The 24482-nt window shown below is 36.8% G+C and overlaps 2 protein-coding genes and 1 non-coding gene across 3 annotated transcripts in view; 2 read left to right on the top strand and 1 right to left on the bottom strand.

The window, feature by feature from the left end:
- Positions 1–7: 7 nt before the first annotated feature.
- LOC113684976 (interferon-related developmental regulator 1) lies at positions 8–10213 on the top strand. The gene is made up of 12 exons (XM_027202401.2): positions 8–571; positions 829–924; positions 1046–1136; positions 2572–2652; positions 3945–3988; positions 4901–5058; positions 5761–5811; positions 6104–6258; positions 6511–6751; positions 7557–7685; positions 8336–8419; positions 8719–10213. Exons 1-12 carry the CDS (start codon positions 505–507, stop codon positions 8803–8805), a joined length of 1284 nt encoding a protein of 427 aa, XP_027058202.2. The 5' UTR covers positions 8–504; the 3' UTR covers positions 8806–10213.
- Trnat-agu (transfer RNA threonine (anticodon AGU)) lies at positions 4597–4669 on the bottom strand. The gene has a single exon. It is a non-coding gene; the product is annotated as a tRNA-Thr (tRNA).
- A 1486-nt stretch (positions 10214–11699) lies between the features above and the next one.
- LOC113684977 (dynein axonemal heavy chain 3) overlaps positions 11700–24482 on the top strand; it is a 69924-nt gene continuing 57141 nt past the window's right edge. Inside the window, exons 1-13 of the mRNA XM_089192331.1 lie at positions 11700–11948; positions 14212–14292; positions 15194–15285; positions 15670–15758; positions 15958–16760; positions 17656–17760; positions 18198–18328; positions 19180–19375; positions 20110–20304; positions 21624–21877; positions 22686–22890; positions 23616–23819; positions 24315–24445. Of these exons, the coding sequence (XP_089048457.1) occupies positions 11922–11948; positions 14212–14292; positions 15194–15285; positions 15670–15758; positions 15958–16760; positions 17656–17760; positions 18198–18328; positions 19180–19375; positions 20110–20304; positions 21624–21877; positions 22686–22890; positions 23616–23819; positions 24315–24445 (2513 nt within the window). The 5' untranslated portion in view covers positions 11700–11921. The remainder of the gene's footprint in view (positions 11949–14211; positions 14293–15193; positions 15286–15669; positions 15759–15957; positions 16761–17655; positions 17761–18197; positions 18329–19179; positions 19376–20109; positions 20305–21623; positions 21878–22685; positions 22891–23615; positions 23820–24314; positions 24446–24482) is intronic.

The raw sequence follows: 24482 nt of genomic DNA, 5'->3' as shown, positions 1-24482 counted from the left end.
TCAGCAACCGAGAGGTACTGGGTCTGGAAAAGCGATGACTTGACGGTTTTTCAACTCAGTGGTATATCTGTTGGAAATGTAATTTGGTAAAGTTAATTCCTTTCTTCGTGAAATATGTTGGCCTTGCTCAAACTATCCAAAAATTGTCTGTAAAAATTATTATGGTATCTTAAGGAGAAAGGAGGCAGTTTTTGACTCACAAGTTCCTTAAGTCTCTTGTAAGACAAACTACTCTCCGTCCCCTCCCTTAAGACTCCTTAAGGTACTTTGAGTCGATCACGTTTCGTACAGGATCTTTACGTCATCGCCGGTTATTTCTTCTTCCCACTTGTTGGGTCAAGGTGTACAAATTCTTCTCCCGATGAATTTTCGAAGGCTTCAGCCTAAAAACACGTCTAGCTACAGTTTCATCGCCAGAAAAAGAAGAAGTATACGAAAGAAAACGTATTTTGTGGTGAAATAACACACTAGGAGGAATTTTAACGTTTGATTCCCGAAAACAACATGCCCAAAGGAGACTCGAAGGGCAAAGGGAGTCGCGGAAAACGCGGACAGCAACCAAGAAAGAGAGGTGTGCTTCTGAGAGTTTAGTCCTTTTAATTCAATTTTTAATAATCTAGAACATCCAAAAATTTTTGTTAAAATTGTAGGTCGAATCGGATCTCAGCAGTTGTTTTTTTACTGCGATTTTTATTTTGGTTTTACTCCTTGTTGAGAAATCAACAGTTACGCGCCATTCTCCATTCATTCATGTGCTCGGTTTCCGTTCGATGTGAGTAACCTCTTCCTATTGTAATTTGTGATTTTCCTTGTTTACTATTTGTGTAGGAAGAAGAGGAGGCGAGGACAGTGATGAGGAAGATTTTGAAAACCAAAGTGTGGCGAGTCATGCCTCTACAACAGACACTCACAGTGCAGAAGAAGGTTTGACTGTTTTCGACGGCACGTGAAAAGCTAATGCTTCCGCGGATTCTTATGAAGTACTTATGATTTAGGTATTTGCTTCAGTATTGTTAAATCTGATAGCAGTTTTTTTTTTTTGCAGCGGATGGTTTCGACGAAGGAGCAGAAGAGGACATCGAAGACGATTTTGAGCATATCCTTGCAGAAAATATTGATGGTGCAACTCAGAAAAGGTACTTTGTTTGGCACGTTATTGTTTTTCATTTTAACATGATTGTTTTCGCTTTGATTTGTTGCCCTTATGCATGGCTTAAGTTAAATGAATACTTAAGTTAAAAACCCTGAAGTTTTGCACACTTTTTCGCTGTTCATGTGGATGGAATGGTTTTAAATACATTGCTTGACCGTGATTAAGAAAATGGAACTACGGTTTGTGCTACAAATTGATCATTGAAAGAAAACCTCTCGTTTTCTTTTAAGCCTAGAAGCAAGTTTTCGTTATTTTACTCGATACCTAAACCTATTTCATTAACTGGGCAAAATTTTAAGAAATACCAGAACTCCGTCTATTATTTTGCGTAGATTTCGACAATTGTTAGAAATATAAATGTACGCTCTAACAACCGGAGTTATTCTGGTTTTAATGGTTGGTGTCGATAATTCCCTTATGGATTTCCTTTTCTTTTCTGATGTTTTCATATTGCACCACAATCCAACATTTGAGAACCGTTTATATGCTTACATAACATGCTTCATCCTTCATTGTTCGTTCCGAAGCTTTTTCAAACAAATAATGTTTCATGTAGCAACCTGAAGTAAACACACTCATCATCTGCAATTATAGTACCAGCTTGAACTTGTAAGAGGGTTGGGGGTGGAATGCGTTCAAGGGGTCAGTTTGTCTTTCAAGTTGCAGTTAAACACACAATTATGTGGCTAATTCATGCTATGACCCGTGGAAAATTTTTGGCTAAGCTGCAGAATACCCTGCCACTCATTTACATGTCTTTGAATAAGAATAATGTTTGTTGTGTTAATGCTACGACCTTCAAAGCCTCCCGACACATGTAAATGAGGTGGACCAAAGTGGCAGGGTATTCTGCAGTTGCTCCAAATGTTCAATTAGTTGAATCTGTCTCAAGTGGCACCATTTAAATTAACCAGTTACCCTGTATTTAGTGGTTGGTTGTCCAGGTCCTGAATATCACTGTAATTTTAACCTCTATAAGTGGTCACCACAATTGAGAAGTTGTGTTCACCTTTGAGTGAGTCCCAGTGGCAACACTGCAAGACAACTCTTTATAAATGTTCCATGAAGTTGTGTTGAGGGGGAGAGTTGTCTTGAGTACCCAAGACCTATAAATGGAGCCAAACGCTGCAACATAGACTCAGTGATAAAGAGGGAATGTGGAAATAGAAAGGAAAATCATGTCTTCAGACTTTGTTTTGATAGAAGCTTCTACATATCAAAGGACAGGTGTAATGACAATATATTATGGACAATTAAATGTCATGTAGACAGTCTTAAAAAATCGGCCCGAAGAGGTAAAACTGAATGTGAGATGAATCTAGAAAATGGAATGAAAATGGTAAAAATGTGTATTTTATTTCTAAATCAGCAGCTTTGAATTTCACTGAATTTTTAGATCATGTTTAATTTATCTGCAGTTCTAAGGGAAGGCAGTCTGCTCTGGCTGCTGTTCAAAAAGCTCTGAAGTCAAGGATCATTGGTGAATTTGTCTTAGACAGGTGTTATTCCTTTTCATAGATTATTTTTGTTATTATTCCTTTTTCTATTATTATTATGCAATGTATTTGTCGTGCTTTTTTAACTGATATACAAATTTCATAGTCCTGCTTGTTTCCTCACCAAATAGGGGATTAGTTTCTAAAGAAACTGTGGTGCTGCATTGTGGTCTAACAAGATAGTTAGGTTTTCAGACATGGTTTGATGCTACTCTGGTTTAAAGATTTAATGAGTGTAACTGAAGAAGTTACAATTCATAGACCCAAGGTTTTGACACTCCTGTCTGGTGCCTTTATCAGGAGTGATCTAAACGCTGCAACAAGAGATCCTCTTGTTGTATTACTTAACCCTTTAAACCCCAAGAATGACCAAGAATCTTGTTGCAATGACCAAGACTCTTGTTTTCATAGATGTTGGGTCTATGAATTGTAACTTCTTTGGTTACATTCATTAAATCTTGAAACCAGAGCAGCATCAAACCATGTCTGATTGTCTACCTGGTTGCTATGTGAACTTTAATATAGTATAATTAGGTTTTATTGACAGAGTTGATAATGTAAATTAGCTCTGTTAAGAGTTTGAAAGCTGAAAGCTCAAACTCAAAACACTTTACAGTGGCCAATTTAAATTATGACCTCAGTTGATAAAACCTAATTAATTTTTAAAGATGCAGTAGAAAATATTCAGTAGAGTCATTTTTTTACCTTATTACAAATTTTCACAATGGAAATGAAAGCACTGTATGACAGTTGGTGGATGATTTTTAATGAGATATTTGGAGTGAAGGAGTGAAAAGTTAGACCATTCAAGGGGACAAGTTGTTGGGACAAATCTTTCTGCTGTGTGTGGTATGGATGATTTTTGCAAAATTCTCTGCTCTGTAACATAAAATTTGCCAAAATGAAAAGTTGCAAAACTTCACTCTTTTTGAATTTATGTAATGACTGCGGCTATGATATGAGTCACACTGATTGGTTCAGGAAACAGTACACACAAAGTAGTATGTTGTAGAGGCATGTTAAAATAAGTCATCTCTCAGGGCATCCTCACCTTATTTCTTTCCTCTTATGATGCCCTTTTTCCTTCAAAAGTAAAAGTTGTGCATGTTGTTAATTTGTCATAATGTTAATGATCTTATAAAAATACTCAAACATAATAAAGATATGGTGAAAAGCAAACAGCATATCTTCTATAAACCCCTCTATTGGTTGGGATATAAATGAGGGTTTCACTTAAAACCATGCTACCATGATGCCAGTTTTAAATGTTTTTTTTCCTGTTTTTTTTTCTTCAGGAAAATGACTATTCTGGATTTTATTGAGAAATGTGTTAAAAAAGGTAGGTTTTAGCCAGCTATTAAACAAAATTTGTTTCATGTAAGTAGTGAGTACTTCTTGTATCTCCATCTTCAGGTAGATGAGGAAGAATAGCTTTCAAAATTAGCTTTATATTCTTAAGTAACGATTGATTATCATATGTGCAATGAAAAAATAAAACAAGAGAAAAGACTTGAATTCCTAGATTCAGTTAGACTCTCATAATACTTAACCCCTTAAACCCCAAGAATGACCAACATCTGTTTTCTGCTTCCAGCACTACTGCTGTATCATTAATTAAGATCATGAGAATTAAGGAAATGATTGCCAACCTCGGAAGCTTTGATTGTTAAACAAATTCTCCTAGTTAGTGCCAAAGGAAATGTGGAGAGAAGAGTAGGAAGAATATGGACAGGGATGTTAGCTTGTAAAGGGTTAAAATTTATGTGAGTAACTTGTCACCTGAATTTCCCATGGAGACCACTTATGAGGTTTTCATTCCCAAGATAGTCTGCACCCAATTTTTGCTTTTGTGGTCATATGCTGTCAAACAGTCCACAGATTACTGAAGCAATCCTCGCAGTTATGAACACTGCTGAATTAGTAGTTGAATAAGGCCTGAAAAAATTCAGGCCTGTATGGGATTTGAACTCATGACCTCTGCAATACTGGTGCAACGCTCTACCAACTGAGCTAACAAGCCAACTGAGAGCTGGTCGTTATGTTGGATCCAAAACATAATCGAGGATTGCTTCTATATTTGTTTCTTCAACTGCAGTGCACATATACAATTTTCATATATATACAGTCATTAGTTCACAGATTGTTTAATGATGTGTACTGGGTACTGGCACTGAAGGGATTAAACACAAGTAAAAGTCAAAATTCTCTGTGTTGATAAGTATGATTAAGTAACAAAATGGAATTGTTTCAGGTACCACAGAAGATCGAGTTCTGGCATCATCCATAGCAGCCCTGTTATGTGTTCAGTTGGGTGCAGGGACCGAAAGTCAACATGTCTTCAAAACTCTCAAGCCATATTTAATCACTGTTATCCAGGATAAAACAGCTATGCCAGTTGCCAGATCCAGTGTAAGATTGGCTCACTTTATCTGACTGTTAGCTATATTTGGTTCATGGTTACTTAACCCTTCAACTCCCAGAAGTGATTAAAATGTAGCTTCTCCCTATAATATCCATACATTATCTAGCAAAGAGGTAATGAGAACACTCAAACCTAAGTAGAAGTTGTTATCTTTATCTACAACCAAATTCTCACAACTACTTTAAAAGGGAATGAGCAGAAGCAAGAGGGGAGAATTAACAATCAGATCTTGGGAGTTAAGAGTTAAGCATTGAGTTGTGTCTGATGTTACCATTTTTGCTTACAAACACTACATTTAAGTTTGCTTAATTGACTTTTATTGCAGCCTGTCCCATGGTTTTCTACTGTGTTTGACCATGACATGGGTTTTGCAGGGACCTATTGTTCCTTATGACAGACTCTTGAGTGCTGATGAAGAGTTAACCCTTTCACTCCCAGATCAAATTTGTAATTCTCCTTACTGTCAACCATCCAATTCTTATAATGCTAGCTCAGAGACTTTAGTATTGGATCAACTAATTATCCCCAAATTGATATTTTTCTTAATTCTCATCAATCATCTGGTTGATATTGTATAGATATTGTTAGAAGGAATTCTGTCTTAGTCACTCATGGGAATTAAAGGTTAAGGCTGGATATCTTTTTCTTGAGTTACAGTTTCTAGATCATCCTTTTTTTTGCTCTTTTAGTGTGCAACAGCTCTTTCTGTCTGCTGTTTCATTACCAATGAGGATGCTGATGTAAGTATCCTAAATATATAATTAGTATTGATTTCACTTTATCATACTCTAAATATAATAGTTACAGGTGTTGTAAATTGCTGCTATTTGTATAATAGTGCTAATTGTCTTTAATTTTTTTTTAAAATGCCAAGAATAAATTAAATGTCAAGAATAGCTGCCAAACAAAATAGATGTTGGTCTTGCTAAGTGTCAAGTTGCCCTTCAAATGCTACTTGGTTCTTGCAAGTAGAACTATATTGATTCTCTCATAAAGGTATCACAACTTGACAATCATATCCCTCCATTTTAGGAGCTCTTTGAATGTCTCAGTACCTTGGAAGCAATATTTGACAGCAAGAAGACTGTTAAAGCAGATGAAGTGGAACTTTACTATGGCATTTTATTAGCATGGGCTCTCCTTCTATCTGTGACACCTCCCCCAGAAGCTTACACGCTTATTAACAAGTAAGAATACCCAGAGCTTTAGAGCTGAGCAAAATCACTTTGAAAGGATCTTAGAGAAAATGGCCAAGACCAGTGTTTCTTGCCATTTTGACTCTCAAATTGTGATGTTGCTTACTTTAAATCTTCCTTTTATATACTGGTTCAAATGTTTAATTAGTTGGTAAAGTGTGTAGAGGATCTACAGAACATAACTTAGTGTATGTGTATCAACTAAATGTTATGTTTTCAACACCTTACTTTTTGTTTTATCAGACACTTAAGAAGGATGAAGTTTCTGCTAGAGACAAGTGACCTCAATGTGCGCATTGCTGCTGGAGAGATCTTAGCTCTTATGTATGAGATGGGGCGTGATATTAATGAAGACTTTGTTGGGGACAATAATGGCTTGTGTGACTTGTTGAGGGATCTTGCTACAGATGGAAACAAGCACAAAGCAAAAAAAGATCTCAGACAACAGCGATCAAGTTTTAGAGACATTTTAAGAACTGTGGAGGTACTTAGATCTTTTATCATTCTTTGTTTCCTCTGGACACTTATTAAAGCTACAACTAGTTGCAATAAAATGGTGAGACACCTTGAGCAACAAGTGCCGTTACTAACTTCATAAGATATTCAATGTTGTCTATCAAAGATTTGTATGTGATATGTGATTTGTATGATGATCATTTTTCTCTTGTCATATTAGTGTGTCTTAACTACTTTTGTAACTAGTTGTAGCTAATTTACTGAAGATTTCAACAGTTTTCACCCATAATTGGGAACTTTTTAGAGGTTTATCACTCTCATGGGAAGATGTATCAGAGAGCATTAATGGTAAATGAGAATGTAGAGCTGTAACTTACCTACATGTTGAGCATAATATTTCAGTTGTACTTAGTAACGAAAGTTTGGAATAAGCAGTCCTCTTTGATAAAAACTACTAGATAAAAATATTGGCCAAAATGATGTTGTGAGTATTGTATTTTGTAAATGCTCTTATTGAAATATTGTTGTACATTTACCCTAAGTAGGTAACAGTTCACTGCAAGTGATAGTCTTAGTGGAAAGCCTACATTAAATTCCTATTCATGCATTGTACTTTGTTCAGAGAATACATATATACAATATTCACAGAGGCTTGGCAAGACTTCAGAAGAAAGACAGTTGCTTGGAAAGAGTAATTAATAAAGTCTGACCTCTTTAATAAGCATTTTTGTTGAAGGTCTGTAAAATTTCACAGTCTCCTGTGGGCTCATCAGTTGGAACTTCAAAACATTCAAAAGTAAATTTAGTTTTCACTAATCAATATCCTGTATTAGGATGGTGTTTCACCAGATGAGGTTGTAAGGTTTGGAACAGAAAGCATTGCATTACACTCCTGGGTTCAAAGAAGACAGTACTCTGCTTTAAAGGAAATCCTGGGAACTGGAGTGACCATTCATTTACAGGTAACAATGTGAAGTTTTTTCCCCTAAGCTCTATACATCATTTCAAGACACAGTGTTTAACACTTCATGTAGGTATAGAACCATTTTTAGTGTTATCATCCATGCAAACACTAGCATTGTTGGTATACCTTCTGTTTTCTGATGCTGAATCTAAGATTGCTTTCTGGGCTTTGTTTGATTTAGAATTAAAAGTTGTTTCTACCCTTTTCCTTGATTCTGTTTTTTAATGGCCAAAATTGGCCATACAATTACAGTCAGGCACAATATTCTCATTTTAGTGGGACAAAAATGTTGAGATGAGACTCCTCACCAAGAAGCCTATCTCATCTGTTAAGACTTCCGTTATTAAAACGCCAGGTTAAAAATGTCATGCTAGATATTTTTAGTGCATGCATTGGTGGAATGCCTTTAATATATTGTTACTTAGTCACAATATTGGGACCTTCGGGATAGTTCTGTCATGCAACAGATATTTGGCACAAGGAAGGAGTGAACTATTGGTGATTTCTTTCAGTTTTTAGCATAAAGGAGGACTGGAAGAGTCATCATTTTCTAGCTTGATGTTTCTTTAGCTTGTGGAAGTGTTTCTTTCTTATATTTGCCTTTTGAAGCACAATTGACTAATCTTAGTTAACAATCTCTTTTTCAAGGAGAATGATTTACTTCGAGAAATATTTGACCTGGGACCGCAAGTGAAATCCTCAGAAGTTCATAGATGCTCACGCTATGAAAGGGTAAGTGTAAGATGCATCAGTGTATTTTGCAGAAACCTGATTTAAATAAGTAAAGTAGCAGTGCAATGTCAATCTTTAACTGATGAATCAACATTTCCCCCTGCTTCCTTTTTTCTAATTTCCTCCATTACAACCAGAAAAGAAGGAAAATAAGAAAGAAAATAAGATGTAAATAACATTTAATGTTTTTGTCATCATAGTTTGTGATGAAAAATTACGACTACTTCAAACTGTCATATGGTAATTCTCAGGTCACTGGTCTGAGTTTGAAACTGACTAATCCTTTTTCTTTACTGCAGCAACTTTACAATAATGCTGCCTCTAAGGCAAGAACTGTGGCTCGTGCAAAGAATAGAGACAAGAGGAATGCATCAATCATGTACTAGACACTTGGCATTTTAATGTACACTTTAATTAATGCTAGTTAAAAATCTGATGCACCAAAGTTATTTTACTGTACTTGGCTTCATGTTGTTCACATTGAGTTTGCAGAATAAGCAATGATTTTTTAGTGAGAGATTTCAATTTTTCCTTGAAATGATCCATGACTTCATGTGTGGCAGTGGTACATTTAGTTAATTTACTAGGTCACAAGATTTTGATTCCAAAAGCAGTTTAGGCCAGTCCAGGCTAGTGTAGTCTGAGAAGGAGGGTAGTTACAGTATATTTGTTGCTTTGCTCAATAGAAGTCCTCTTATCATAAGTGAATCTGTAATAGTTGTAGATTTAAGTTAGATATTTAAAGGAGTCATTGATTTTGGGATTGGTTTTTAATTATGGGTTACGAGTGTTGATAAAAATGTGTTTATGGACATGACTGACTTGATGACAAAGTCCTAATATGCCATAGACTTTATTGAAGACTATGTGGTGATGAAGATAAACACCACCAAATGAGCAAACACAACAGCCTTAAATTCAATATATTATTATTAATTTATTTTAAGTATCCTTTCAAAGCTGTAATGTATGCTAAATTCTAAACTAATTTGTTTGTTTGATGACTAATCAAGATTTTGTCTAAAAAGTATTACATAAACTGAAGAAAAGCATATTATTTTGGCAATTGTAAATAGACAGTTAATGGGGAATTATTGGTTAATCCTTGCATCCTAGAACCAGTATGCATATTCTCCATACTGTTCCATCTTCATTTCCCAAGTTACCAATAAGAAGAATCTGATTAACAATCAAGAGCTTCTTTGGTTGGTGATTATGTCCTTTATTCGCATTACCTTAAGGTGTGATTCAGGGGTGAATTGTAAGGAGAAATTAGATGCTTAATAAGAGGGTTAAAGAAGAAGGTTGCCCAACTATATGATATAAACCTCTGTCATTTAGAAGTAAGTTTTTAATTATTTTGCTGGTGACAATTTGAAATCCAAAAATTGAGAGTGTAGTTGTGACAACCCAGAGAGCTCATGCCTTACATATTAATGTAGTTGTCCTTTGAAGAATGCCTGGATAATAGTTGTTTTGCTTGGATTGTACTAGTTCTTACTTTTTCCCTTGAAACACAGAAATTTTTACATCTTTGATTAGGGAAATAATACCGTTTACAATAATACTGGTGTAGGATATTTTGAAATATAAGTAGGTTAGTGATATTTCCTTTCTGTAATTGCGCAAAGTTGTAACAATTTTTGATTGCTTTATTTCACATAATCTAGCTGGACTAGGTATCCTATGTACTAAAGTTATCCTTAATTACTTGGAAGGAAACATTCCATTTCACGGGGTAGTATCTTCTACGTACTGAAACAACTGCATTAAATATCTGGTGTTAAAAGCTTACTGGCTGCCTATTGCTGCAAGTTACACGGTGTTACCACCACCAGGCCATCGGTAACGTTTGCTGCTCCTTAAAGGAATACTCGTTCATCACAGGAAATTTCGTAGCTATTCATTATTCCTTGGGCAGCTTCCTAGTACCTAAATACATCCCCTGTTAGATTAAGTCTGTATGAGAATGAATATTCTTGCCCATAACCACGACTCAACTGTGCATTTACCCCTTCTTTTAACCCAACTTTAAGTTTTAGGGTTGGTAGTGTTCAGCGCGGTAATCGCGGTTCTATCGCTTCTCTCGCATTCAGAGTGCATTTGAAATGTTCGGATAGCAATGTTTCGGATAGCAAGAATTTGATTTGTCCGAAAAAAAAAGAGGGAATCGCCCAGAACGGTGTCCTTCTAGAATTTAAGACGTTGAGTATGATAGGGTGAAAAAGATTTCGGGCCGCGCCCACACGACGAAATTATTTCGCCCCATCGGGAATAATAGTGTCGTTTACGACGCTCCTTTGAGTACCCATGTCGTGATAGCCTCTCCGTCCCTTGCTCTTCTCAAAGCTTCCAAAGAGAGGAGTTGATAAAAGGTAGCATACATGAGCATGTTTGATTTTACTAAGTATTAAGGGAGAGACAGAGACGGGAAGAAATGTATAGAGGACAAAAATTCAATCTGGCAAAGTTCCTTTAATATTTTGACTGCAATGAAGGCCGATAAGGGGTATGCAGGTTTACATGAAAGAGGAGGTGTAACGTCCATAATTAACTGTTACTTTAATTTTTGAATAAGAAATATGTGAATCATCCATTTTTCAGCATTTCGTTAGAGATATTTTCACCAAAGAAATGGAAAAAAGGCTCTGACTTCATTATATAATTTTACGCAATTGTAGCACTTCCAACTTGCACAAACCAGTGTGATTCTCTCTTTCTTAAGGTCTGAAGAAAGATAAATTTTGAACTTCAAGGCTATCGCTAGTGGACTTCCGGAGAGTTAGTATATTTTGTTTTAGCGACAAACAAAAGAGAGAATGGAAACTTGGATTTTGACTTTTCCGAATGTAACGTGCTTTCGTGACTTTCTCCATATTTCTTAAGTAAATATGCAAGTCCTCCCGATTATCTTGTCAAGTATGACAAGTATATGTTTCCCGAGCAATATCGAAAGTGAGAAGATTTACGCATGAGAGGAGTTATTATAGTTTAGACAAGAGAACAAATTGGGTCCTCTCGTCTCAATTCAAAATGGACAAAGGACGTGGAACAAAACGAGAAATTAACTTGACAAAACGTGACATTCGGGACAGTTGTTCTAATTAAAGGGATCAATTCTGGACTAATCTATCGTTTTGCCTTTTGTTCTCATTTCAATTTAAAATCGGGGTCTAATTTAAAAGGATTAAAGACATTTCGCGACGACAAAAAGTATGCGATGAAAAGGCTCCATACGGTAATCAAACACATCTGACTTGAAATGCCAATCATTAATTATGCATAGCTCAATTTAATTTCTCCTTGGCGACGGGTATATGCCTTAGATCCTTGTAAGTTTTTGGGCAAACATAGCTGAGAATGGCTGCGAGTTGATCAGTTGTCGCATTAACTTAGAATATGGAACGAAAGGCAAAGGAAATGCAAGTTTCATATCGAAAACATGTTGTACCGTCGAGACGGACGAGAATTCGATTAAACTGACACCTTTACCAAACGAAAAATGGCGGCATCTCGCGAACGTAGCGAGGTAAGAATCGAATTTGATTTCACATTTACTGTGTTATTGTGGAACATATTTTGGTATTATTCATTTTTGTAATAGTTATGCTACCGCATAACTTTGAGTATCTCTTTGATGCATGGAAACGGAAGCTCATTACAACTAACGGAGTCGCACTTCAACAATACACCCAAGAGATCGAATTGTTAATAAAAACAATCAAAATGAGATAGAGGATCTGTCTTGTAACTAAACTGTAAGCGCTTTTCTTTGGATACGATTTTTTCTCCAAAGAGAAAAGGGATACCGGTTTGTTCGATCACAAAATTTGTACAGAAGGAAGGTTAGAAAGTGATTGGCCAGTGAGAACCAGTAGTGGTTCATTTGGCAGCCACAAAATATAAACATTCAATTAAAACTACTACATTAACTATAATTTTCAGCCTGTTCGACCACGATGATTACATTTCATTGTAACGTAAGAAGTGTTAGGAATTAGCGTCTGATGATGAAGTACATTGTCAGCGATTTGTAAAAATGAGTACGATGTTGAATGATGAAAACACATGGTGGGTACATCATCGATCATGACTCAGCGTCTTACTAAGTGTTTTTATTTTTATCTCTGTAAATATGCACGTTACAATATTATTACCTGAAAACTCCTGTCAATAAAAACATGCTGGGTAATTTTTGGATTTATTATGTATTTGCATTTATTCGTTTCCTTTGTTGTTGTTATTGTGTTTTTTTTAAGAGGCTGAGTCAGGGCTTAAATAGGGATTAGGAAAGATCGGGACATAATTGTTTTTGTCTGGCTGAACCAATCATAATTTGTCATTCAGGGCCTAGTAGTTAAAAGGAGTTGAAAGGGCACATAATGGTATCCAACCGTTCAATTGCTATTGGGCGAATGTGTTTCACAAAAAACACTTTGCTTTCCACAGGATTGAAATTTTTCCAGTACATACAGTTATCCATCCCTTGAACAACTGGGGCTAATTCTTTTTCTCATCCTTTCCTTTGGCCGAGAGGCCAACGTGCAACTTGTTATTTATTTCTTGTTAATAACAGTCTTCTCATGTGAAATATTCTGCTGACGCAATTGAGTTTATGCTCTTGAAAATTGGCTACTCTGAGCTCTTAGAGAGTAATTCCAAAAAAGAAAAATTTGTGAACAAAATTTTATGGCTGTTTGATAAATAAATGATTGAAAGTGGAAAATATTGTTATCTTCCAGGGTGTCTTGTACAGACTAGCTTTTTGGTTCAGCTTTGGCTGTCAGTAACTAAGTGGTGTGCTTGCCACTAGCTTTTCAAGTCTAACCCTTTGCACCCCAACATTTATTAACCCTTTTACTCCCACAAGTGACCAAGACAGAATTTCTCCTTACAATATCAATACAATATCAAGCAGGCAAGTGATGAGAATAGAGAAGAATGTCAATCATGGGATTATTTGTTGATTCAATACCAAATTCTCTGAACCAACATTATAAGAATTGTATGGCAGATAGTAGAAGAATTACTAATTAGATCTTGGGAGTGAAAGGGTTAATATTATAACAACAACAACAAAAATATACATGGACTCAAAAAGCATAACTAAACCACAATATATGTGCATGTAAATGTGAAGTGTTGATTGGAAATAAAACACAAATACTTTGCAGCTTGATAGAGTATTAGATTATTTTGTTACTGTTAGGTCACGGAAGATACTTATTTGTCAGATTAATCTTACTTTGTCTCTGTTGTTCACACATGATGTATAAATGTTAAATATTTGATACTATTAGTTAATATGAAATATGTGTTTCTTATCTTAACCCTTTAAATCCCAGAAGTGACTAACCTGTAGTTCTTCCCTATAATATTCAAACATTCTTCGGAAAACTGGTGATGAGAATACTCCAACTTATCACGTTCAGGTAGTAGTCGTTATCTTGTTCCAACACCAAATTCTCATTAATAGTTTACAAAGAAGCTTGTGTTACATAAAAGGGAGAATTAACAATTGGATCTGGGAGTTAAAGGGTTAAATGAATAGTTCGGATAATTGCAGCTTGCACATCATATTTCTTTAAGTTTGTAGCTTATTGAGTGTTTAAACTTCATTTCTAAGTGTATATGCATCAGTATGCAGTATCGGCTTATAAAACATATTTGCGCTACAATTTAACAACTGTGTTGTAACAGTATAGTATTTTGAGTGAGCTGAAAGTCTGGAAAGCAAATGATGTATCTTATGTTTATGTATGCACTTCATTAATTTATGATTTTTGTTTCAGTCAAAAGACCTCTCAGATACTCTTTTCAACATTAAACATCGCGACATCTTTGGTCACCTTCCTCCTTTGAGTGCACCTCAGGTAAACAAGCTTTATTAATACCTTTAGCATTTTCATGCACACAGCACACAGTTGATATCTGCGGGTGATTCTTTTTTCTTGTGCTCATAAGCCTGTTTCAAAAGTAGTTTCATGAAACTTAATAATATTATTTAACTACCATGTACCTTCATGTACCATAATTAGTGTATTTTATAAGGTTAATTAGTGTAAATTTTTTTTCTTCATTTCATTTTTACTTTTCATTTGTTTTTATTTAAGTATGATAAAAGCTTAAATCCTTGAAGGCTATAATGAGTGGTGGATATAGATATCCCCTGAACAATGAGGTGATAATACTCCATCAGTGAGGCTCTTGGTCAAGGGTTGGGTACCTGTCATCTCTATGTAAATATTATTTATGATAATTTATTTCTTAAACAGACTTCAATGTATCTGTTGGTTTTGGGCTCAACACAATCTTCTAAAAACATCCTACATAGCATGTTGTTAATATATACCTAGACTTTCACTCAACAAAATGAGCACTGCGATTGGTTGATTCTTGGTCACTTGCCCCTGATCAAATTCAAATGTGTCCTGATGGGGATATAATTGTGCAGTTGTTGCCTGTGCACCTTTAAGGGAAAGGCTAATTATATATAACAAAGCACTTAATGTATGGTCCCTTGGGAAACTGGCTCTTTTTGTTTTCCCTCAGGACCATGCATTAGGTGTATTTTGTCACAATTGCTCTGACAAAGGGCAGATACTTGAAATGTTAGCTCTAGGAACTATTTGCAGTGGCAAATTTATGCTATTAACTCAGCTGATAAAGCCAACTTATTGTACTCTCACAAGCTTGTATTGACACCCAAATTATTGCTAGCTAAACATGTAGTGGGCTGGCCATTTGTGAGTAATGTCATATAATTCTCTGCAGCCTGCTTTTAGTGAAAGACCAAAGATTGTGGAGTATGGTGCGTACACCAAAGCGTCACCTACCAAAGAAAAAGGTCATTATAGACATACGAGGTGAGTGTATACTGGTACTGTAAATTGATTATAACTAATGTTAGTCAGATTTCCATTTAGGTATTCATAAACAAAGTCATAACAGTCTGTACTCAAGCCAAGTGGCCCATCCAGCTGGAGCTTATCCCATTTTCAATTCCTCAGCATGAAGCTATTAGGAGTAATACTACTCCCCTCCTGGATGGGATGCCAGTCCATGGCAAGGTTATCTTCCAGCATTTCATCAAATTGTCAGGCTTCCCTGACAGTTTGATGGTACCCATTTATACTCCTGGGTGGAGAGAGGCACTGTGAGAGAAAAGTGTTTGCCCATTACAATATGAAATATTTTTCATAATTATTGAACAGTTTTTTTTTACTGTTTGTGCTTCTAAATTTGTGTAGTGATGCAGTGGCTAATAACTACACACCATCTGCCCAAGCTTTGACAACAAAGCTGATCTATAAAAGACAAGGCAAGTCATCTGGCTCAGGTTAGTTGAGGCACACCTAACTGATTCTTAGCTTCTAGTATGTGTAGTCCTTAGTGTTTTGGCTCGTCAAACACTTATATCATGAGCCTGATGGGTTAGGAGAGCCTCTCCCTGTGTATTTGAGGTTCAATAGATTATGTTATGTTATCTTATCAACCTATTTTACTGAAATAATTACATGTATTCCTTTCTATCATAGTTTCGAAGAGGACTAATCTGAGGAAACAGCATAATTCCCTTAGGAATGTGATTGAAGGAAAACTGCAACCCCTTCATGGAGGAAAATCACCATCATCTGCTTCTGGATACTATGTTAGAAAAGGGGCATTGGGGGCAGAGCTGAACAAGGGGCACTCAAGTCCACCTCACATGGGATCACCCATTAAATTATCACCCCAGAATGAACAGGAAACCCCTGAAGGAGGGAGACAAATTGATGTTGATACAAGTCCTCTCTCAAGCTCGAAGCCTCCAAGGGTTAAAAGACCTCAGTCTGTAGAAGAGTTTGTCAAATCAAACAGCCGTTCCCCTAGTCCTCAGAGTAGTGGTATGCATTATAACAACAAATCCCTGTCTGAGTCTCCAGACTTCAGAACAGCAAAACTTGCATGGGAAGGGCAAAGCAGGATGACTGAACCAAGCAGAAATGAAACAGAAATCTCAAATGGTCATACAGACTCAGTACTCCAGGATTTTGTAGAAAGCTGCACCCTAACAGCTTCACAAAATGTCTCTTCTATGTATTCATTTAGAGAGCACGATGACGAGACACTGTCTGTTTTAAATATTTGTTTCCCTCCATCAACCACACCTACTTTTGGTTTATCACGTTCTGTCACACCACTTGAATCAGAGCGTGAGAGATACAACAGTCTTGTGGAGAAGGCAATTCATACCAGCATGGTAGCACCATTATCTAGGGAATGGAAGAAGAAGACACATGATTTTCTTCCAAAATCCTTGAAACAGGATTTTAAAGAAACACTTGATGCGCTTGACAAGGTATTTGTCTTAATTATTGCATTTTGTTAGCCTTATGCACAAGTACAAGTTGTAATGATATCAATAATGATGTTTTTTGGGGAACCCAACTTGCCAAGGCAGTTTTCATTGGGACCCTCAAGTTGTCATTTATCTTTATGGTCATGCAGTGTGAAGTGCTTTTGGGGGAAATTTTTCTACCGTTTGGCTTTGATCTCTATGCTGCTCCACATAATTTTCAGATCTTTTATTACCTCTTTTTAATCCTTTATGTTCAGGTTATAAGTTGAACTATGGTTAGGAAAAATGGTAGCACATACAGAGGGTAGAAAATGCTCCATAATCAAATATATTCCTTTCTGAACTTATGTGAAATTTCTTGATCTTCCAGTCTCCATGGGGGTGGGGGAAGGGTTTGGCTAATCACTGCAAAAGAAAAAAAGAGGTCATCTATCATCTACAGTTAGTAGTGTGTTTTGCAGGTGCTGCATATACAATACAATGCATATAAAATAATTGACAAAAGTACTGAAGAATTTTCACTGATGAGACCACTATCCTGAATGATCATTTTCCCCCTTTTTTATGTTACATTTTCCTCTTTAACCACCTCTCCCCCCCCCACTCCCCCCTTTTGAATGTTGTTTCAAAGCAAAGTAAATCTTGGCAGTAAAAGACACCCAGAGTAGAGGGTGGGAAATTGTATGAGGGAGGGGTGTAACTTGTCCAACATTAGTAAAAACAGGTAAGTGCCACAACCCTTTTGTCAAGGTGGGTGTCAGTGCTGATCTGACTTTGGAGACTAGAGACATATGTGACTCTTTTTCAGTTATGAAGCTGTAGTTCAGCTTCATAAGATAATTGTCTGACTGAGAAAGCCACACTGTATGTAACTTTATATACAAAATTTTTCCAGGAAATGGAGACAGAATATACAAGAAGTGTCAAGCAAAGTATTCTGGACTATGTGCTTTTGGATTTAAAAGAACAAAGAAGACTAGGACTTCATATGCCACAACCAGTAAGACAAATCTTACATGATGTTGTCATAACCTTTTTCAGTCATATATGAAAAAACAGTAAAGAGTTTATGTCCACAGGCATAAATATGTTTTGGGCCCAACTAAGAATTGTTTTGAGATGACTCTGAGAAGGGCTCCAAACATACTTATGCCCAAGAACATAAACTATTAATATTACTATTGTTATCACTTTAGAGGTAATTGAAAAATAAGAAATGAAAAAAACAACAACAACAACAACAACAACAAAACAGTCTGAACAATTATGCGAGCATGCAAGTGGGCTCAAATGCAAAAAAAAAACAAAACAACAACAACAACAACTCCAAAAAAAAAAGAGCAAAACAAAAATGCATCACAGTTCCTGGCAAAGTTATAATGATGTGCCTTTTATAATGTAGTTCTTGGTAGACTTTTTCTTGTGTCTATCTTTTAGGTCATATATCCAGCTGGAAGAGAGACTTTTCCTTGGCATGTTTCAGTTATCACCTCATGGGAATACCTTGAGAATAATCTATTTGTAACCCACGTTGTTCAGAGAGAATTGTTGTACCTTTGGGAATCAAAGTAAGTTGAACCCTTTTAAGTTGGGCATGAAGAGGATACGTCACAGTACTTTTACTTTCATGAAACAACTCTGCTTATTTAGTTTATGGTAAAATATTTTCATCAAAGAAATACCTACCAAGTTAATTTTTGAGATATTCTTGTGAATCAAAATGTATCATAATGATGGTGCTTTTCAGCAAAATTTCTCCATTTCTGTTTGAAGAGATTTGTGCCAATTAAGTGTTTGAAGTATTTTTGGTTATTGTTACTACCAGAGAGCTGTTTGGAAATTAAGTTCAGTGAGGTATAATATACCTGCCCACTGTCTTGCTTTGCTCTTGATTCTTATACCTGCAAATCAAAAACTTTGATGTCATGCCTTCTTATGCCTCTCCACTAATTTTAGATGACTTACCAAAGACTTGTATTATCATACTCCAGACAGACACATGTTATTCAAATTAAAAAAAAGACGGTCCTGGAAAACAAAAGCTTTTTTGAATGATCTTGATATTCCTGAAACCTCTGATTTGAGAAAGAAGGATATTGAGGAGAAGGTTGTGTTAGAACTCTGAGTCATTTTGGAAAATTTCAGAATGGGTCCTCTACCAAAAATGTCAAACCTTTGACTTGGAAAAAGTTGGCAAGTATATGCTATGTTATGTTATCAGTTTTTTGGGTTGTCATCAAGTGTAGGTCAAGTAGTGATACTTTTAGCTGGGTATCATTGTTGTAACCCACAGTGATATGCAACCACAAATATACAGCTTACACCGGAGATTACCAGCTTCATTGCATAGCTTAGAAAAGTAGTTAGCAGTAGGAGCAGTAAACATTTATCTGGTAACTTTTTTATTGTTTGATTGCAGTTATTCAGACTTAAGGCTAATTGACATTCAGAGTTTAAAGGAATCTCTCCCCCTGACAATAACTGAGCTCAGGAAAAATACTCACAAAGCAACTCAAAAAGGAATAAAGAGACTTTTGGATGGATGGATACCATCTTGTGTTAAGATCATCAGCGACAGAAGAGATGACATTGAAGAATGGATGCCAGAGGATGAGGTGAAAATTGACTCCATGTCATCAAGTACTATTTGTAGTGAATTGTTGTATAGAGCGCTTTTCAACTGAGTTTCATAAAACGGAAACCACAATTATCACACGACCAAAGCGCGGGAAAACGCGAGTGACAAAGTCGTGATTTATTCTAGTTTTGTATCTTATTGGCTGAAAGACTGGCGCAAGTTTTCAGGACCAATCATAGAGCGAAATGAACCGAAAACTAAGCAATCAGAGGATTACTTTCAACAAATTGTAAATAGCTCAATGTATCACAACAATGACAGATCAATTCACTTGCAAGCTTGATTGACCTGATGAAGAGGCATGACATACCCGTTCAAAAAATTGTCAAATCAGTTTACTGACGTGCAAGATGGCGGGCAAGTACCTGAACATTGAGTCTTGAGTCTCGCTATTGTTCTTGTTTAATTGTTTAGTAAATGTATCAAATTACATATACGAACAGGCCATCTTTGTACACATCTAACATTCTGTTGCTAAGTTCCTTCACCAGTCTGTGGTGTAGTTCGGTGTTTCTGTTCCCTTGCAAAGCCTTTAGGTCCAGTGACAATGATAAGTAAGTTCATAATTGGAGAACAGTCAAGGTCTGCCCTTGCAAATTTCATATCAATCCACACATTAATCATTTGAAAAGCCATTTTATTAGCTATCAAAAGAACCGAGAGCAAAGTTTGCTTTTTAAGTAATCATATTATCTTTTAATAAAATTTTAGATTTCCAGAGTGGAGAAGATGGATCATTTCTTCTCATCAGTGGCATCCCTTATGTCACACAATCTTCGCAGTGCTGTGTATTCTTCTATTGACGACGTGGTGCAGTTCATAGAGATGTACAAATTTGGAAATGATTTCACGGAACCATTTGAAAGAAGTCTTCCCATACTACCACAACCAATCATTCTTACAGTGGTAAGACGTCTGTATTTTCTCTGTTAACGTAATAGTACTTCTGTTAGTAGTATTTTTTAGGCAGTATTTTTGTAGCAATCTTTTCGGAAATATTTGTGGGCGTATTCATAACTAAACTTTACTTGCATGTGTATATTATGTTGAAATCCTCTTTCATATATCTTGTTGTGCCACAGTATAGAGTCACCTTTGCTTAGAAGGCAGAACGGATATGGGAAGATAGGGGCAAAAGGGGGGGGGGGGGTGTTTGGGTGGTGTTTGGGGGGTGGGAGATCTTCAGCCTCTCCTTTACGAAAATTTGGGAGTGGGTATCCACCGGTTTTGATGCAGAAAATAACTTAAACACAAGATTCAATTGGATTGAAAAGATATTTAGTTGATGTGGTCTTTTGACTTATTGTTTCATCAAAATGGCGCCCGGCGAAGTGTTTATTTGTAGCGTATGTCGTTTTTTCGAACAACTACTCACAAATGCATAGTGTCAAATCGATTACGGGCACATTGGACACGGTTGCGATTGCAAGGAGATCAGCGTGTCTTAACGAACTACAGGCAACAGAAATGTTGGAAATATTAGTAGTGTCATGCAGTTTTCTGAGTGAACGATGAGCCCTAGGATCATTGTCAATCTTGGAGCAACTGCGTACCTACCCCTCCCTTAACCCAACATTAACTTAACTTGCTGTCATTTGACTGTTGTCAGATTAGGGGAAGGGGCGGGTGCGCAGTTTCTCAGACACTAAAATTAATCCAAATCCTTCATGTTTCAACTCGCTCTGCCGCTTCTGTTTAATTGTAGATCTCGACGATTCCATTGTTATATTGCATGTCTTCATGGGGTGATGAGGTCAAATAAGGCGTCGCTTTACTTAGCACATTGGACACCTCGTTTCCGGCGCGCTGTCATTTTAGATGTATTTCAAATCCTATTATTGTTTATCTTATTTGGAGCAATTTCAGATCGAGTATTGTTAAAGCAAAAACAAGGAATTCAGTACGGCCTGTCAGAAGAAAGGAGAATACCCTGAAGAGCCAATGAGAACTCAGAATAAAAACAAGCCAACTGCCCAAAGCGCAAGAAAACTCGAGTGACCAATTCGGGATGGGGTTTAGTTTTGCATCTGATTACTTGAGAGAGTCAAGCAATCAGATGCTGATGTACCAACCATAGAGTAAAAAAGCAAGACTTATACAATCCAGTGGAGTCCCTGATTACCTTCCATACTTAATTGAAAACTGCTCTATTGGAAACAATGTGAGCAGTAAAAACATTTTTATGAACCCATTCGTTTTTTGATATTCCTATTTCATAATTGAAGGTTCCTGATGTAGAGGAGGTGACGGTTGCTTATGAGCCAAGTTTCTCAGATGTGACCGAAATCTTACACGAAGTCATCGAGCACATGGTGAAAAGTGTCCAAACCCTCGAGCGTGTTGAGCACCAGCTTTTCTACGAAGACGAAGGGCTAAAAAAGCGTTATATCAGCAGTGTAGAGCTCGATGAAGAAAGAGTTCTGGTGGCCAAGGCAAAAGTGGCTGATGTAGTGGAGAAAAACAGCGCTGGGCCGCTCAAGTAAGTCGTAACTTTGGAACTTTGTGTAATAATCATTGGGAAGACATTTTTACCTCTCAGTGCCTTTTTCACTCATCTTATGAAGTGACAGAGTCTATTTTACGGTTTGTGCTTCTTAAAAAACGTTCCATTGCAGCCCGAAATTAATCTTGTCCATTTTTGACCATCCTTGTTCCTTCTTGGGGTTTTGAAGGTCGTCCTTTGCAATTCGCCCGAATCTCCTCTATCCTTGACTAAAGTGGTATTTTTAGTTTATTAACTTTTCACGTCGAAGAAAACTTTTTTAAAATTTACGACACAGAGTCCTTCAACTGAAATAATTCCTCGCAGATGATTCATTAGTCTGCTGAACAGGGCTTACTTCTTTTGCTTCCTTCAGGCGAGCTAGGGCAAGCGTAAGGCGAACTTGAAGGCGAAGCGTGCTCGTATTTTTTTTCTCAGCTCTTCGTCTCGAGCTCGCCACCGCTTTTGCACAGTTGCCAGTTCGCTCTGACGAAGGGCTAACGCTCAAAACGTCAGCTTTGGAACTCTTTACGTTATCATTTGATACTATCACTTGATAATACTGAATTCTCCTTAATATTGCCTGTTCTACGAGCTTTAATTTTGTTGCAATTTTACTCCCCACATGACGATAAAAGAAAATGATAAACTACGACCAATTCCTAGTCGAGAACGCTTACCGAGTCGAAGTAGTACTACACAGACTGTCTACAAACTTGGCTTTTTTTAAAGAGGAGGGTTTAGAGCCAGTGATACGACAAATGTACTGGAATGTAAATGTTGTGGCCTTTTTCTCCTTTTTAAGATTCCGATCAGTTTATGAACCTCTACATTACTTACTAACAAGAGAGTCTGATGTGAAAACGATGAGATTCATATCCACTGATCGTCATCTGCTGGAGTATGGCAGAGAGTTACAAAAGGTTTACGACCTTACAAATATGGCCGCCTCTATGGACCTTTTTATTCCTATGGAATTATTTGTGCTTGACTGTACCAAGATCAAAGAGGTAAGACATGTAAAATTTGGCTGCAGTCACGAAAGGCAATGGGCAGGTGTTTATGCCCCCCCCCCCTCCTGAAAGCGAAGCCCCTTTTTTCTAATCTGTTTGTAATTGTTTCTCTGAAATGTTAGATGTTTCTTAATAAATTAGATTGTTATACTTTAGACTTACTATGAAAAAAATAATTGGTCGGGAGCATTCAATCAATATACAACAGCGTGTAACGTTGACATGATAATGCAATATCTGCGGCGGATATTGCATTTAATGTGCCTAGTTACCGAGCCCCTTTGTCGGTGTAGTGTTCTCAAACTGTTATAAAAAAAATTATTGATTCGGTTTTCACATGTATCATGAATTATCGAACTTCGTGTCTGTGTTAACTCAGACCTCGGTTTTGATAAATCATTACATTATGCTCAACCTCATTCAATGATTAGTTACTAGTGTCTGATAAGGTGGTTAGGTTAGTAAAAAAGTCTGCTGAAACAAAACAAATTATTTTCGAGTAACAGCTGTCATCCATTATGTTGATTAGAGATTTTAGAGGTTTGGGGATAAGCTTCAGAGGTTATCATGTTTAGTTGTAGTCTAATTACAGCCGGCTGTAGCTCTTTTTTTTTCTGTTTGTCAATGAACCATCCGCGACGTTTGGAGCTGTACCCAACAATATTTAACTGTTATACACTCTTTGCAACTTAATTTAGCTTTCTTTTTACTGTTATTGATAGTTCCTTGTGTTACGTGCCAATGATCTGGTGGGCTTAATGACGTCGAAGTTGGTCAGGAAGAGTTTTGATTTCAATCGGTCCATTTGTCATCAATATGATTATATCGTTAATCGTATAACGTCATCCTCAAAGACCACTGATGAGCTTGTGGATTTGGAGAAGTATATTGACAACCTGAGGAGTGGACCTTTAGTTCATTTGAAGGTAGGATTGGTGAATTTGCACCACTGTGTTACACCTGCCAACTTTTCATCACTCAAATGGGTTTGATTTTCGTCTTCACATCCTCTGAATCTCCCAACAAATTCGAGGACTTCCGAACATTACCAAATTACCGATTAATCTCGAGCGCTCTGAATGTGGCGGTGTAAAGCGCAAAATCTTTGATCCAAAGGTTTGTGATACAATGAAAGACACGTTCTATGACTGTATCAAAGGAAGACGGACTTCGCTCACGATTTCCATTGGCTACAAGATTTTCCTGGTTTGGAGTGAGAAATTGCCTCTTGGGTCGGCTGCGGTTTTCTGGTTTCTGATAGTCCCCCAACCTCCCTCCCCCCTACACTCCACAACGATCAAGCTTGTTGCTGCCTTAGTTGGGGGGGGGGGGGGAGAGGGTGTGTTACTGAATGTACAGATGAATTTAAGTTTAGTATTGTAAGCTGAGTGTATGGCACTGCTGTTATTTTTCCAAATTAGGTGGAACTTGAGGAAGCAGCAGATCTTGTTCTGTTTTTGATGGATCACACGTTCCTTGCTGATGATCATTTGGCTCTCAATGAAACCACATTTACGTGGCCTGACCGGATTTTTCCTATTATAAAGATGAGGTAAGTGTTAAACTTAAATTTTACCATAGCTGTTCGG

This window comes from Pocillopora damicornis, chromosome 13 (assembly GCF_964200805.1).
Source record: "Pocillopora damicornis chromosome 13, jaPocDami1.2, whole genome shotgun sequence".
In the NCBI taxonomy this organism is placed as follows: domain Eukaryota; kingdom Metazoa; phylum Cnidaria; class Anthozoa; order Scleractinia; family Pocilloporidae; genus Pocillopora; species Pocillopora damicornis.
The sequence above is the reverse complement of the archived record's forward strand: the minus strand, read 5'-3'. Positions and strand labels throughout refer to the sequence as shown.